The 17,878-nt window shown below is 40.1% G+C and overlaps 1 protein-coding gene across 2 annotated transcripts in view; it reads left to right on the top strand.

The window, feature by feature from the left end:
- Positions 1–5,731, top strand: part of LOC147035190 (uncharacterized) — a 118,925-nt gene extending 113,194 nt beyond the window's left edge. For both annotated transcript variants that reach the window (XM_085895080.1, XM_085895089.1), the window contains one exon: positions 474–5,731. In XM_085895080.1, coding sequence (XP_085751206.1) covers positions 474–489 — 16 coding nt within the window. In that variant the 3' untranslated portion in view covers positions 490–5,731. The remainder of the gene's footprint in view (positions 1–473) is intronic.
- The last annotated feature ends 12,147 nt before the right edge of the window (positions 5,732–17,878 follow it).

The raw sequence follows: 17,878 nt of genomic DNA on the forward strand, positions 1-17,878 counted from the left end.
TATTAATTCAACAGCCAAGGGGGATTTGAACTCAGGATTCCAGGCCCACCACCTGAACCATAAAGCCAACACCAGGCATGATATGATAGAGATGTTTAAGATCATGAAGGATGTGGACAGAATTAGTGTTGAAGAGTTTATTTGCATCATTGACTGCAGTGATAGGACCTGGGTCACAGCTTGAAAGTAAAGAGGACAGTTGAGATTATGTTAAGGTTGGAGTGTTTCATGGAGTGGTCTCCCTCGAATGGTTACGGCAACACAAATAGTCGATAAGTTTTAATTAAAATTAAATAGATATATAGAGACATTGCAGATTGAGAACTACATAGATATTGACAATATTGCACAGGCTTGATGGGCCAAATAACCTCCCCCTGCATGGATTGTTAAATTATTTGTGAAGCATTTCGTTTCTTTGTCACGCATACTCAACTGTGTTTAATTTATGTTGTTCATCATTTTAATTCCAGGTTCCATAATCCGTGATGCCATCAGGAAAATCAATGCATCTGCATCACTAAAGACAAATATATCACCCAGTGGACCATGGACAGCATGGGAGCTTTGGACTGGGCGATTTTCACTACCAATTTGTGCATTATGAGATTTTATAATACGCTTAAACAATAGAGAAGTCACAATGTCTTTCTAACTAGTTTGTACTTCAGCGGTCACCATTTCATGTACATTTTCATTTCCCATTATCTTTGCACTTTGACACATTGTAAGCACAAAACAGATGACAGTTGGAAGCTGGTTTATCTTCGTTCTAGATCAGCCAGCTTGCCCAGATCATCACATCGAAGATCGCACTTCAAGTGGCGTGTTATTGTGGCCTTTCTCATAAATGATGATTATTTAATTAGGTATATCATACCTATTTTACTTGCAAAAGTCGTTTTTGCCTCTTTCTCTAAAAAAAAAAGAGAAAAAAAAGAAAGACAGTACTACCCACTTGTTTAAGACAGTCAGTTGCATAAATCAAATCGAGAGGTGTTGGTTGTATTAAAAATGACTTGGAATTCTTTCATTAAAAGGATCCCCTATTTTGACCATAGTTCTAGCACTGAGCATGCAGGTGAGGTAATTTGTCCTTTTACATTAATATTGTATTCTACAATGCTTTCAGAAAGTATTCACACCCCTTGACTTTTGTCACATTTTGTTGTGTTACAGTCTGAATTTAAAATGAAGTGAATTTAATTTTTTTTTATCACCGATCGACACAAAATACCCCATAATGACAAAGTGAAAACATGTTTTAAGAAATTTTGACAAATTAATGGAAAATGAAAATCTGAAATATCTTGCGTCAATAAGTATTCAACCCCTTTTCTATGACACTCCAAATTGAGCTCAAGTGCATCCGATTTCCTTTGATCATCTTTGAGATGTTGCTACAACTTTATTGGAGTCCACCTGTGGCCAATTCAATTGATTGAGCATGACTTAGAAAGAAAGACACCTTTCTATTAAAGGTCCCACAGTTGACAGTGCATGTCAGAGCACAAACTCAACCATGAACTCCAAGGAACTCAGATGCATCCGTATGTCCTCAGACATCCGTATGTCCGTATGAACTCAGATGTCTGTAGAACTCAGAGATAGAATTGTGAGGATGCATAGATTTGGGGAAGGGTATGAAACAATTTATAATGTGTTCACATTTCTCAAGAGCACAGTGAGCTCCATCATTAGGAAATGGAAAGAATATGGAGCTACCCAAACTCTTCCTAGAGCTGGCCGTCCAACCAAACTGAGCAACCAGGCAAGAAGGACCTTGGTCAGGGAGATGACCAAGAACCAAATGACCACTCTGACAAAACTACAGAGTTCCTTGGCTGAGATGGGATCACCTGCCGGAAGGACAACAATCTTTGCAGCACTTCACAAATCTAGGCTTTATAAGAGAGTGGCCAGATGGAAGCCACTCCCTGAGAAAACGGCATGTCTGAAGTTTGAAAAAGGCATGTGAAAGACTCTGAGTGCATGAGGCAAAATATTCTTTTGGCTGATGAGATTAAAATTGAACTCTTTGGTCTGAATGCAAAATGCTACATCTGGCGGAAACCGAGCATAGCTCACCACCCATATCACACCATTCCTACTGTGAAGCATGGTGATGGTAGTATCTTGCTATGGGGATGCTTTTCAGTGGCAGGGACTGGGAGAATTGTAAGGATAGGGGGAACAATGAAAGGAGCCAAATACAGACAAATCCTTGATAAGAACCTGCTTCAGAGTGCAAAAGACTTCAGACTGTGGCAATGATTTACATTACAACAGGACAATGGCCTCAAGCATACAGCCAAAGCAACACTGGAATGGCTTCAGAACAAGAACGTGAAAGTCCTTGAGCAGTCCAGCCTAAGCCCAGACTTTTATCTCATTGAGAATATGTGGAAAGACTTCAAGATTGCTATTCACCGGCATTCCCCATCCAACTTGACAGAGCTTGAGCAAATCGGCAAGGAGGAGTGGGAGAAAATCCCCCAAATCCAGATGTGAAAAGCTGATACAGACAAATACAAGAAGACTTGAAGCTGTAATCATTGCCAAAGGCACTTCTACAAAGTATTTATTCAGAGGGTTGAATCCTTATTGATGCAAGACATTTCAGCATTTCATTTTTAATTAATTTGAGAAAAAATTCTAAAAACATGTTTTCACTTTGTCATTAGTATATATATTGTGTATTTTTGTATATCAGTGACAACAAATTAAAAATAAATCCATTTTTATTTCAGACTGTAACACAACAAAATGTGACCAAAGTTGAGGGGTGTTAATACTTTTTTAAGTCACTGAATCTGTCATCATCATACAAGTAGATTGCTTGGCAAGCAAGGCTTTGGAAGATTGTTTGTCATCTACTGGAGGGGATGTTAACCAGGCTGTTCCCTCTCCTAACATTAAATCATGAACATTAAATTTTCCATAGTGGAAAGTGTCAGCCATTGTATGTCAGCAGTCTTTCCTAATTCTAAACTCCTGCCCTAATCTGCAGTAAGCACTACATCTATGGCACAGCTGTGCCCGCAAAATGATGCAAACCTGCAGTTGGGTACTGTGCATACACACCACTGTTTAAATACATGCAGATTTGTACCATCTATAAATGATATACATATGCTATAATAATATAGTGACCTTAAAATTATACACAAATTTTTATTTGCTTGCTTATTTTAAATTTTTCAATCAGTGCAATTCATCCAGTATATTTGAGCTCTCTCTGGCTCTGGAGAGAAAGTTATATTAATGTCCAACTTTATCAACTGATGTTTTTACTTTTTCTTTCTGCATGTGTCATGCAAATTTTTTGAAATACACTGATTAGTTATGTATTGTATATTTTTAATCGTATGCAAGATTGAGCCTCTTGAAAGAGTGAGGTGACAGCTGAAAGTAAACATGAAACAAATTGACACCAGGGCAGGTGGACATGCTAAGTAATTAAATAAATGAACAGGAAAAGAGGAGAGAGAGAGAGAAGGGGAAGAAACCCAGTAACCATCAACTAAGATGATTTTATTAAGTATGTTTAAGGTGTTGACAGAAAATCAAAGGCAACATAAAGGCCCCTCTTTCACTAGTTTCTACCACATGGGTAAGAGTTAGGTGGTAAAGATGCCACTGCTATCCCAACTATCCCAAGATTAACTGTTGTTAATTCACTTGCCCCAACAAGCTGGTACTCATTTTGCAAACCCCAAAAGGATGACAGGCTGAGTCAACACATCTGGTGTTATTTTTGCACAGCTGGGGTTTGAACTCAAGACCTTAAGATTCTTAGTCAACTGTGTTAACTATGAAGTCACACTGACGATATTAATTAAGGTTAATGGGAGTAAATATAACGTTTCTTGATTGAATATGGTGTTTTACACTTCTAAAACAAAGAGTAACAAAGTAATGATCGATATATTTTTTTCATTGATATTTTGCCTTGATTAATTTACAACTTATGGTAATAATTTTTCCGTTAACTTCATTGCTCCATTTGGATTAACTAATGTCAAGGATTGTTTTATAATTTGAAACTGCCTTGCTATGAATGGCAACACATGACAATATTGTTAAATGTAAAAATCAGGTTGGGTTTCATTAAAAAAAAAAACAAATATGTTCTCGTTAAAGCTGTGAAGCAGTTTAGTCTAAATATCTTGACCGTATATTTCAGGAAGTTTGATTTTGAAATGCCAATGCATTTTAACTGTTTTGATAATTAAGCTGTGATACACACTACTTTCAGTTAAAATTCCTCCCATATTTGGTAAACATTGTAGTCAAAAAATGTTAAAATTGTTACTTCAATAGACGTTTTTGCAAAAAAAAAATTTCAGTGAAAACGACCCACATAACAGTGAACGTTTTAGTAAAAACAAACTTCAGTTTAAATTGGACACATAATGCATAACTACAAATTATCAGCAATATCTTTAATAATTTTCACTGATTAAGTGCACTGTATATTATAAATGTGCTCATACAGAGAGTGATCTATCTTTGCATATGTAAAAATAGTGAAATTCCTACTCTTCCAATGTTCCCACCCATCTATGTGCCCCCTACGTCTCCATTCCCTCCTATCCCCTTATTCCTGTTACCTCCAAACTATATTTTCCTTTTCAAAGTTATCCTCCTCACTCATACCTCCGTTATGGTCTTTCCCTTTAACCTGCCACTTTCCCTTTGCTTTTCTGCATTTGCATCTTATGGAAGTAGAAAAAGCTTCTGGAAAAAATAGAATAGTGTAGTACTTTTTTATGATTAATCTAAAACTAAAATAAGATTGTGAATCTTCAAATGCATCCATGTTTCTTCTCATTCATATATGTCTCTCCTTTATGTTTTTTTCATATTTAACTTCCAATGCTCTGAATTGGTATCCCACAAAAATGTTTTCTAGTTGCATCTCATATGCTGTTTGTTAATCCCCATTTCAGTTTATACAGTTGATACCATTTCTGGGAAATCTTTTTGTGAATGGCTTTTGAAACAAGTGAAGATATAACAATAGCCAGGAAAGCAAATGTAATAAATCACTGAACAATATAAACACATTTGTGAATGTTTATTAACTCATATATGGGGAAGTTTTGTGCAACACAGAGTAGGTTCAATTGTTTTTTTTTGTATTATAGGATACAAAGTGCAATTTCAATCAACATCTACTTGGGAAGCTGTTGCATGCAACAAAAATGTTGGGTAGTTTTGGAATTGTAAGTTACAAAGTGCAATTTTGGGTCCCTTCCTCAAACCAGATTGATCTGCCAGGACATTCCTTGCTAAATATAAGTATGTGTACTGTTGATGACTGCACGCTTTACATTTTAACAGTTTTTCTTGCTATTTCACTTTTAAAGTGAATAAATAACAACGATGTAATCGTATAAGGCAGGAAGCTGTGATCGTATTGTTGGTGGAATGTCGAGACTGATGCTGAAACAGATGTCATTTATTTTGAACACAAACATATATTAGTATCTGTTGCCTTTATAGGATTTTTGTTGAGCACGACCTTTAATTTTTGGGCTTCTATTTTGGGGGATTTGTACATACGAATGGTAGAAATACTTTTCTTTATATTATTTTCATTATTATTATTATTATTACATGTGAACAGAAATAAATATATAATGTTTTATTTCAACATTTAGTAATGGCTTTCATAAGGATCCAGTGTGATACTGTGCAATAAATATTGTTGCTCTCGAGAACATCATTATTGTTGATACTTGTCTTATATTTTTCGTTGTCATCTCAATATTCAGAATTCCATTTGGCTTTCTGCACAAGCAGCTGACCTATTCACCATTGACCTCTCTAATCTCAGGTTGACACAGACTGAACTAACATCTCTGATTGTCCTAATTATAACCCAAACACTCTTGATTTATTTCTCATTTCCAAGCCTATGCTTTATTCTTAAGTTTTGGTGTCAGTGCTCTTTGCCTTCTGAGATCACGAACTTATTTATATGAGCTATCCCTTCACGAAATGCTTACTTTGACATTTTTTTCATGTTAACTGGGATGAGCTATGCCAGTTATATTCAGAATGCCCTTTGGAAGACAATTGTCTCTCTTCAAATCCTTCTGTAACTGCCCCTGCAATCACTATAATATTATATTTATTGACCTGTCATTTATCTCTGACAATAGCAAACCAAGTGGGATGTCATCTCCTAAATGGTTGAAACACAGCTGCTCTGTTGCAATTCACTTATTTATTTATTTTTTAAACCTTTGTTTCCATGCTCAACATTTGTTCCTTCCAAACAAATTCATGAATCCTATATCAAAACATGCAACCATTATATCTCAGTCATCAATGAAGCTTTAGAAACCTTAATTCACCATTTTTATTTAATAATAGCCCCCTGCCACTCTATAAGCCATGTTTTTGGGTCTATGGTCAACTATATCTCCAAAACATATGTAAAACTTCCTTCCCGTTATTAATCATCTCTGATGTTTCTATTTCTTATAATCCAAGGCTTTGCACTCTTTTTTATCTCCAACTCCACTTGATAACTGTGAAAAGACTCCACATAACCATCCACTATCAATTTTAATGATGCTTCTGGCATCTTTTACAATGAGGAAAATTTGATAAACCCTTCTTAAAACCAAAAAAGAAGCAAATTGTCCTGATGGTATCCTTGCCGTTATCTTGAAGAACCAGTGTGCCCCTAAACTGGCTTATGTTCATACCAAGCTGTATACACCTTGTTAATAAACAGCAATCTTTCCGATAACTTGGAATTATGTGGACACATGTACAACCTGCTCCCATAAGAGGTGATTGATCTAATCCATCAAGCTACTGCCTAAATGGTTTATGTTCCACACTTAACAAAATTTTGGAAATGGTGGTCACCAAGCAGATCCTGCCCTTCCTTGAAAACCAAACTTTACTCAGAAACTATCCTTATGGATTCCAAGCCCGATGTACTGTCAATACTCTTGCTTATGTCATTAATGTATTGTCTTCTGCCCTAAAACGATTCAGTGAGAGTCGTGTTCATGCTTGAGATGTCTCAAAGGCATTTGATAAAGTCTCACACAAGGACCTCCTTGTTAAACTACCCCAATATGGCATTCCTCCTGCTCTCATTACGGACCTGTAAATCTTAACAGGACAATCATTTTCGACCTGTGTGGATGGCGTCCTCTCACCGGAGATTCCATATTAACTCTCATGCAAACAGGGTTCAGTAATCTCATCAACATTGTTTTTATTTTTAATTAATGACCTTCTTTGTACCTCATTCATTCATAGGCTCGTGGCAACTCTCCACTCCTCTGTTAACTTCAAACCTCAGTTGCCATCTTCCCAATCATTGAATGCCAACCACACTTACTGTACACTGCCAACTCTCTGAATTATAATCTTGACTCATTAATGAAATGGGGCTCAAACCACCTCATTCTCATATCAAATAACATCAAAACCAATGCTTCCTTTCTTTTTGTGTCCAGCACATCCCTCATACAGACTTCCAGCATCAGCTTTGTGGGAATTGAAATTATCAGCTGCAGTTCCTCCACTGATGATACTTCCTCGTTGCACTGATCTGTGTTCATAGATCCATCCTTCTTGAAGAGAACCAATGAAAATGTCCTCTTTCCTTACTCTTTCTGTGAAACTGAAATCAACTGCTTCTTTCTCCATCCCCAACTACCCACAACCTTGAGCAGTTCAATGTCAGAATCAATAAGTTCTCCGTGATTTACAAACAGTAGAAAAAATGTAATTTTTCCATCAGAAAAGAAAAGCACAAAGGCATTGATGTGTTGGGTACCTATCCTTCATCCAATCAAGAGAGGGAGATGTAATAATCAGTGATATTTTCATGACACAAGACATCAAAATCCTCTGCCTTCCTTTCTGATGGAGCCTTTCTTATTCCTTTTCCTGCAGTTGCTTTGTTATAGGAAGTTATCTTGAGTGATAGGTGTCACCATTCTCTTATAACTCAAGGTTAACAAAGACTAGCATTAAAATAAATTTAACACAAAGAAGGCTTCCTGCAACAACCTTTTAAGTAGCAACGTTTTTTGTTGTATTTAGCCGAGTTACAGCAGGAGGAGAAAGCTAGCTAATTGCACTTGTTATTTCAAGTAAGCAATTTCGTTTTGGTTCTGCTATCAGTGTGTTCCCATCGATGCATTTGGATGTCAGACTGTGCTAGACCTGATGAGGTTCCAGTCAAAGAAGAGACTGGGCAGGGGAAATATATTTAAGACATCCTCATGAAGGGAGAGGGTGTGGTGGGGTGGGAGGAAACATCAATAAAACGAGATAGTATTCATAGATTGCTTACCCCACACAGTCTTGAGAAGAACTTGGTGTGAGCCAACTCTTCTGGCGGCAAATTTGAAATAAAAAAAATTAAATTGAAATTCAATGGAAGACCAAATAAAATAGGTACTGAATTGGAATCATCAGAAGGAACATGAAAAAGCAAAAAGCAAAGATGAAGTCATCAAAAGGAACCTGGATAGGATTTGGGATTCAACTGATACTCCTCTACCTTCAAACCCATCTAGGCGCAGCCAAGTGAGTCTTATTCAAAAAACAAAAATAATCAAAAAGAATGCAGGCATTACAATTTTTAACAAGCCCTAACCCTAATGAAAAAGTTTGTGAAGGCATTGGATCACGACGGTAATGGCTTCCAAACTCAGAGAGAAGTTTGGCGCAGAGAAAACCGATGCTAAACTCAAAGCAGGCATTTTCGTTTGACCCCAGATCCGAGAACTGATGTGTGATCCCGAGTTCAAAAATAAACTGAACCCACTCGAGTTTGCAGCATGGGAAGCATTTATGTTGGTGGTGCAGAACTTTCTTGGGAACCATAGAGCTGAACAGAGTGCGGAATTAGTGGACAACATGCGAAAGGCCAATCAGCGAATGGGCTGTAGGATGTCTCGCAAAATGCACTTCTTGCATTCTCATCTTGATTTCTTCCCACCTAATCTGGGTAAGGTAAGTGATGTGCATGGTGAACGGTTCCACCAAGAAATTTCAGTTCTGGAAACTAGTTTTCAAGACCAGTTGGTAGCAGTTAACTGGTAGCAGCTGAATAAGAAAACCAGGGAACCACTGGTAGGTGTGAATAACCCCCAAAATATTGAATGGAGAGGAAACTAAATACCTATGGATTTTTTTTTTAATGCAGTGAACAAACTTTGGTACATCACGGGTGATGAAGGTTGCAGTCAAGTTTCATCGAAATTGTGTTTGTAGTTTCTGAAAATAAATCAATTACATATTTGGGGGGGCATCCACCCCTCCCCCCAATAAGCCCCCTTAGACCCTGATTTTTTTTAAACAGTGTGAACAATCTTTGGTACATCATTGGTGATGAATGTTGTGGTCAAGTTTCATCGAAATTGTGTGTATAGTTTCTGAGAAAATGGCAAATACCTACTTTGGGAGCTACCCCCCCCCCCTCCCTGTTGGCCCCCTCAAACCCCGATCTTTTTTATGTTGTGTACTAACTGTATTACATCATCGGTGATGAAGGTTGTGGCCAAATTTAATCGAGATTGTGTGTGTGATTCCGGAGAAGAAAGCAAATAATATTTTGGGGAGCAAACCCCTGTAGACACTCTTTGACCCCGATTTTTTTTATTTTCTAATGCCATGAACAAACTTTGGTACATACAGGGTGATGAGGTCGTGGTGACGTTTCATCGAAATCATGTGTGTAATTTCAGAGAAGTTGCAAATGTTTGTGGATGGATAGACGGACAATGCACCATCCCATAAGCTCCCCAGAACTACGTTCCAGGTGAGCTAAAAAGGAGGGAAGATAGAACGGAGAAAGGAGGGACATGGATGATTGAGTGGAAAAAGAAAATAAAGGAAGTTGTGAGGCACTGAGTAAAATTTTAAAAAGGACTGGAAGATGCATGTACGGGTAATGGGGGGGGGGTTCCATTCCAGGATATTGATGCACACAATAGATGGCCCAAAGTCGACTCATTACCTCCAAAGTCGAATTAGGTGGACGGAGGTTATGTTTTCACACCCGTTTGTTTGTCGTTTGTCTGTCTGTCTGGGACAAGGATATCTCAAAAAGTTATGGATGGATTCAAACGAAACAGATTCTGTGAGCATGTTGGGTGCTATCTGTTTTATGTTTTAATGCAGGAAATTGTAAGGAATTTTGCTGAGATTGACACAAAGCTTCGTCTGTCAGTTCCACCAATCCCTGAACCCTTCATCGCCTTTGGACGTTTGTACAAATAGGTTGACATGGGGAAACAGGCCACTTTTTCACATTTGGCAAACATTTTATGTGTATCCTATAGCTGTTGCACATCGACAGCCAGATTTTCTAAAACTGAAGTCAGGTCAGGTCAGGTCAGGTATGGGAGCATGCACCGGAGCAGCACGTCACTGCATCCACTTTCAACCGGCACTTCAGGGGCCTCTATCTGGTCATCCTCCAAGTAGATGCCTGGCCCATACCCATCACCTTGAGATGCTGATCAACCTGTTGCAACCATGAGGCACGTGGTCAGCCATTTGGCCTCATCCATTAATGAGGCTCCCTCACTGAGAGAATCTGGTGAGAAGAATCAGCATCGGGAAAAAAGCCAAATGTCCATACATCTGCACCTGATGCTCACGGACTATGCAGGTAACAAATCTCATTTGAGTCTCTCTCAGCAACCGCTTGTTGGACGCAAAGTCTGACCAGCAATAGACAAGGATTCTATGAGGAGACCTGGTACCAAAGGAATTAAGTCACCGTCTCAAAGCCCTGGTCAGAGTACAAGTCTGACATCCAGAAAGCAAGACTGGAAGCACCAAGGACCTGAAGACTCATACTTTCATCGTCTTGCACAGGAACCAACAGTGCCACACCCCATGATCCATTGAATCCATGACTCCCCGGCCCGACCAAGATATCTATTGACCTCTGGATCACAGCCAGTAGAGACATGAACATCACTGCCAAGGTAAGTGAATCTCTCCGTGACCTCAACATCCCCACCACAAACAAGTACAAACAAGATCGCAGCATCAAAGATGTCATGGAAAGCCTGGATCTTAGTTTTGACCCAGGAAATGCATAATCGCAGCAGCTATGACTCCTCATTCAGCACCTTGAGGGCCCCTAAAGGATGTCCAGAGTCTCCGCAAAGATGACTACATCATCTGCACAATCAAGGTCAAAGATCATGACATTCCCAAACGATGCACCACAGCTTGATCTATCTGACATCCTCTCCAGAATGCAGTCCATACAAGCGCTGAAAAGTGTGGGTGCCAGTACACACCCCTGACGAACTCCAGTAACAACTGGACATAAGTCGGAGATGGTATTGTCACATCTTTCAGCACTCAGTACCAGAGTACAGTTCAGACATCAGATTGATCAGTTTTGTTGGCACCCCATGATGACTGAGAATCCTCAAGAGGGTTTTGCAATGGATCACACAGTTAACCATCAGAAGGATGGGTACCTGCATGCCCTGGAAGCAACAATTATGAAAGGAAAAGCGAGAGGGGAAAATGTGTTTATTCCCAGGATACCCATTCTTACAACAGATCTCACATTTTAGTTCAAATGTTTGCAATTTCCAATTCATCTGAGCTTTACGCTGACTATTCATAAAGCACAGGGACAGAGCCTTCAATCAGTCGGGCTGAATCTGTCATCACCTGTCTTCTCTCACGGTCAACTCGACATGGCCTGTTCTCAAGTTGGGAGTCCAAACAAGCTACATATTATGGCACCACAAGGCAAAACTAAAAACGCAGGATATCCAGAGGCACTGCAATAATGATTATCACATCAAGAAGACAAGATCTTCGACAATAGTGTAAACTCCACTGCACAATATATCCTCAACACTGACATGTTGTTGTTGTTCTCCTTTCGGCTGCTCCCGTTAGGGGTCGCCACAGCGGATCATCCGTTATGATCCGCATCCTGATTTGGCACAGGTTTTACGCCGGATGCCCTTCATGACGCAACCCTGGTCGCCTCTTACGACACAGGGATCCTCAACACTGACATGACTGTGGTTATCCCACCCTTGAGTCTGTCATTGTCACATAAGTCCTGGAGAGTAATATTGAAAGCTTCAATCGCCTTCTTGTGAGACATTGTGCACTCATCGAAGACAATGAGATGCCATTTTGTCGTATTTTGGCTCTGGCAGTTCCTTTGTCGAATGTTGCAAGTAGGCTTGTCATTGAGGACCAGATTAAGAGGCAATTTCAAGGCAGAGTGTGCAGTTCTACCCCCTTCCAATAATGTTGCTGCAATACCACTGGAGGCCACAGTAAGTACAATATTATTCTGCTGCCTCAATTTAGCGAGAAGGAGGTTGTAAATGAAGGTCTTTCCTGTTCCTCCAGGTGTATCGAGAAAGGATAATTTTCCTTCATCGCTCTCATTACTGTCCAATATTTTCCTGTAAGCAGCCTCTTGATGTGCAAATAATTTTGGCTCTTGATCTTAGACAACAGCAGCCAATTCTTGTACATCATAGTTTATTTCACGGAGCAGTTCTGTAGCCAAGCCACCTTGATTTCTTTCAGAATTCGGGAGTCCAAATTGTACCAAGTCAGTAGCTCCAAGAGCAACCACCTGATCCACCAAGAAGATTAGGACTTCGTTGAAGATTCTGTCATTGTAGTTCACTTCCATGTCTGTATTTGCCTCCGTATCACAGAAGATTGTCTTCTGCCATGCTTTCTTTGTGGTTTTCCCCCACAATTGGAGTGGAGCCGACAGCCTGCATATTTGTAACATGATAGCAAAGAGTTGCGTTAACTGGCCAGGAGCTTGTGATGCTGCTGCTTCTTCAAGAGTTTCATTCCAGTGTGCATCATATTCGAGTCAGCCATAGAGATGGCAGGCTTCACGATATGTTTCACATATCCTGTCATCATAGGTGCACACAGATCTTCAAATCCAGTTGGAACTTTAAGCAGCATGGATGGGGAAGGCAAAGAAAGAAACATTCAAAATGTTTAGGATGTACATTGTACACACTTCGCAAGGCATCAGGTGTTGGAATGTCAGGCTGACCATCAACTGCTTTTCCCAATTTCCTCCTCTGCCAAGACTTTGTAGAAGTGTTCCAGGTGTAGTACCTTGGAAGGTTACAGTACAGTACAGTAAAGTCCTGGCGAATAAGTCTTTCTGGCAAAGATTGAAAAATGCAGTGAGCGTTGTATGAGGGAGATTCCAGCTCTCTGCCTTGCATTTTCCTCTGTGAAATAGACTCGCTGGCCATTTTTGAGATGAATTGCAAGTTCTACCACTCTTGTATGATGCCCGTGGATTGGAAAATTCAGAATCCTCCATTAAACTTCGTTGATACTCGTGCCACGGCCCATTTGAAATTGCATGACTTCATTTCTCTCAGTCTGGTCAGCAAACACTCCCAAAACTGCCATGCCCTGTCCTTTTGTGATGCATTTGCAGACATATTCGATGCTCTTCACTGGATTGTCAATGATAATTTATTCATTTCTGCCCCGCATCTTAGGCTTGACAGTGAAACCACCATCCTCAGGTGTTTTTTCATTGATAGAGCGGGTAGCCATGATGTCCAGTCTGCATCTCCTGTACAATGTCCTTGGAATATTTTTTGGAGCAAGTGGTGTCTTTCATGCCACGTGTTGACAGATTTTCAAATGAGATGACAACAGGGACCATGGATCATTTGTGTCTTGATCACATCATACAATTCTGAATCTTCATGAGGATTAGAAATCTCTGCCTTGATAATACCATCAATTTGATCTGGACAAATCTTCTCTTTTAGCCACAGGAGTGTATGTGAGTGAGGCAAGCCTCACTTTGGCCACTCATTGCACGTCATGAAACATCTCATTTGGCAGAATATTTTTGCATTGTTCAAGAGGTCGGGCAGCTTTCGTTGCTTCTGCTGGAAGGCACGTGCAAGCCGGTCGTGCCTATTTTGTTGTGTTTGTCCCTCCATCAACTCCTCGCTTACTTTCGTCCAGGCAGAGTTACATTACAAAAATTACATCAAGAATGCGTGCGCAACTTGTCTTGATTGCTCTTGATAAATAAAAGTCACTAATTTTCGAATTTTGCGTATATGTTCACCCAAATTTATGGAAAAAAATATTTGCAGGTGATTGAAGCTGGTGGCTCTGGTCATCATTCAGTGTACATAAAAGTCAGAGGCGCTTACCTTTTTTGACAGGGTGGGCTGTCCTGTGGCGGGGTTTGTTTGTTGTATTAGGAAGTTGTACCCATCCTCACCTTGCCAAAAAATGAGCGGATACTGCAGGTTGTCATAGGAACGGTGTGTATTGACAATCATTTTGATGGTGTTATCCTGCTGGTGCAAGACAATGTCCCTTGGTCTCTGCTCATGGTCCACCATCATTGTGGCAACTTCATCTGTTGTTGGAGCATTACATTGCCTGTCGTGCTTGCCAGTTGGAGTTTTGTCAGCTCTGATAACAATTCTGTGTTCAGGTGTTTTGAGATTTTACATGGAGTATTTAAATCTGCAGATACACAGTAGCTTTTGTGCTCATGCAGCATCTCTTGCAGGTCAGTCACAACATCAAGTCTTACTCCAGGTATGTTGTTGCATCTCGACCTTGCCTGTTTCTCAGAATTGCTGACAAAGTAAACCTGGAGGAATTTTGGGATTTCATTCGGTCGGGGTTGAAGACTTCCAAATCCTGTAGTTGACTTGCCCAGCAATCTTGAAAGTGGACGTGAACCCTTGCTCCTTTAGTTCACGTGTTGTTCCAATATGGCATGTATGTTCACGTTCCACGATATGATGGCGCATGAGTAGAAATTATTTTGCACCTGATTTCTACAACCTCAACAGAAGCCATCTTTAAAACAATAACTAAAACTCCAGTAACAACAAAAGTCGGGCAAATTGCTCATTCCTTTATTTGGACGAGGTGAATCAAAAGCCTTCTGTATTTTCACACTACTCATTCTTTGAAGGTCAGGCTCAAACCAATATTTTTCCTAAAAACCTTCATTTATTGCACAAATTGTTCGTCCCATTATCTGGCAGTGTAGTGACAATAGACAGTTGCTTTGATCGCCCATCAAAACAAAAATAACACGGAGAACCTCACACACACACACACACACACACACACACACACACACACACACACACACACACACACACACACACACACACACACACACACACACACACACACACACACACACACGCACACACACACACACACAGTCCTCATCCATTTTTAGTGGATCGATTCAAGTGGAGTTGTGGAGGGAGGATTATTATCAAAAGTGAAACGATTCTTCATCTGAAGATAAATCATCTAATTGTGAATTTATTATTGCACGGCGCAGTCGTTTTCATGAAGGGGAAATGGATGAACATTATTCATGGTCACGATTTTAATTAATGGGGAATAAAGAATGAAAATTATTGCAATGAATCTATTGCAAAATGGAAAGATGAAATAAAACTTCAACTCCTTTGTGTTCCCGACTCTTTCCCCCAATCCACACGATGCTTTCCCTTTAATGCTGTAACTTTAAAGGGAACATCAAATCCTATATACTGTGTGGCTTTTATTGTCAATATCATTCCATTTAAAAGGTTTATTGATTTATTGATTTATTTTAAGTCACGCAGGATGGTGCAGAGGTTGTGTACAGTCACGTTTAAGCTGCCTGCTCTGGGTTCGATTCCTGACCTCACCATAAATAATCATATTGCTGCTTCCCTGGCAGGGTGATGTATCACAGTGTGCTCTGTGCCTTTGGCTTTCATATTAAACTGGCTGTCCCATCTGCTGGCATTAGTTGGTGAACGTTAAGGTTCCCATGGCTATTTTTCACGAAGACTCGTTGAGTTTTTGTTTCCACAACGAATAAATCACAGATTCCGACTACCTGCAGTTGAACGTCAGGTTTGGCCAGCTTGTTCGTGAAAGATGAGTCAAAACGTTCCTGGACGACCCCAAAAGAAAGTGGGGGAAGATTCGAGCCGTGAAATAGATATAGTAAGTCGTTGTAGTTATGGGAGTAACAGTTGTAATAGGAGTAGTAGCAGTAATAGTTGTTGCAGTAATAATTGTAGTAGCAGTAGTCATAGCAGTAATAGTAGGAGTCTTAGCAGTAACAGTAGGAGTGGTAGCAGTAATAGTAGTAGCAGCAGTAGTCGTTGCAGTAATAGTTGGAGTAGTAGCAGTAATCGTAGCAGTAATAGTGGGAGTAGTAGAAGTAGTCGTTATAGTAATAGTTGGAGTAGTCGCAGTAGTCGTTGCAGTAATAGTCGGAGTAGGAGTAGTAGTGCAGTAGTCGTTTCAGTAATAGTCGGAGAAGTGGCAGTAGTCGTTGTAGTAATAGTAGTAGTAGTTGCAGTAATAGTGGGAGTAGTGGCAGGAATCGTTGCAGTAATAGTAGTAGTAGTAGCAGTGGTCGTTGCAGTAATAGTCGGAGTAGTAGCAGTAGTGGCAGTAATCGTAGCAGTAATAGTGGGAGTTGTGGCAGTAGTCGTTGCAGTAATAGTGGGAGTTGTAGCATTAGTCGTTACAGTAATAGTAGGACTAGTGGCAGTAATCGTTGCAGTAATAGTAGTAGTAGTAGTAGTAGTAGTAGTAGTAGTCGTTGCAGTAATAGTCGGAGTAGTAGCAGTAGTCGTTGCAGTAATAATCGGAGTAAAAGTAGTCGCAGTCGTCGTTGCAGTAATAGTAGGAGTAGTAGGAGTAGTCGTTACAGTAATAGTAGGAGTTTTAGCAGTAGTCGTCGCAGTTATAGTAGTAACAGTCGTCATTGCAGTAATAGTTGGAGTAGCAGCAGTAGTCACTGCAGTAATAGTTGGAGTAGTAGCAGTAGTTGTTGCAGTAATAGTAAGAGTAGTAGCAGTAGTCGTTGCAGTAATAATAGGAGTAGTAGCAGTAATAGCAGTCGTCGTAGCAGTAATAGTAGCAGTAATAGTAGTAGTAATTGGAGTCGTAGCAGCAATAGTAGTAGTAGTCGCAGTAGTCGTTGCCGTAATAGTAGAAGCAGCAGTAATAGTGGTAGCAGTAGTTGTAGGAGTAGTAGCAGTAGTCGTAGCAGTGATAGTAGAGGCAGCAGTAATAGTAGCAGTAATAGTAGCAGTAATCGTTGCAGTAATTACAGTCGTAGCAGTAATAGTGGGAGTAGTCATAGTAATCGTTGCCGTAATAGTAGAAGCAGCAGTAATAGTGGTAGCAGTAGTCGTAGGAGTAGTAGCAATAGTCGTAGCCGTGATAGTAGTCGTAGTAGTAATAGTCCTTCTCTGATGTTTCCGACTACCCTTGTCCTACATTTGAAAACAGGTATCTCAAAGCTTCCTGTTGAGTAGTTGCTGGAGGTAAACTGATCGATGCGATCATCTGATGCCATATTGACATTTCCATGTTATTACCAGCAGCATGTGTTGGTTAAACCTGGACAAATCCTCCACCGCTCCATTGTTTAGAGCTTTACAATTGTGCTTATGATAACTCGGAGCCGAACCTCCATTAGTTACCCGTTTGTGTAATTCTGGGTCTAGTTATCCCAACGAAGACGACCTGAAACCCAATTTTGTTCGTTCGATCCCTTGTTGTTATCATGAAGTCCAACATGATGTGCTGCCTCTGCCTGTGCGACGGAAAAGAGGGCATCGTGTCGGAGGAAACCGTTAAGCCTGACGTCCTCTGTGATTGCATTCATTGTGATGTTGATTATCTTCAGGAAGATGACGTATTCCCAAAGATTCCTTCGAGATTGCGACATACTCCGGGCTCTGCAGCGTTCCTCGGACGAGAACAACATCAAGACAGCCGTGGTCACGTCGGTTGAGGTTCACGCGAAACCCAGCTACCTCGGGTAGCGCAC

This window comes from Eptatretus burgeri, chromosome 1 (assembly GCF_056783735.1).
Source record: "Eptatretus burgeri isolate ZD-2024b chromosome 1, Ebu_testis_v1, whole genome shotgun sequence".
Taxonomy (NCBI): Eukaryota; Metazoa; Chordata; class Myxini; order Myxiniformes; family Myxinidae; genus Eptatretus; species Eptatretus burgeri.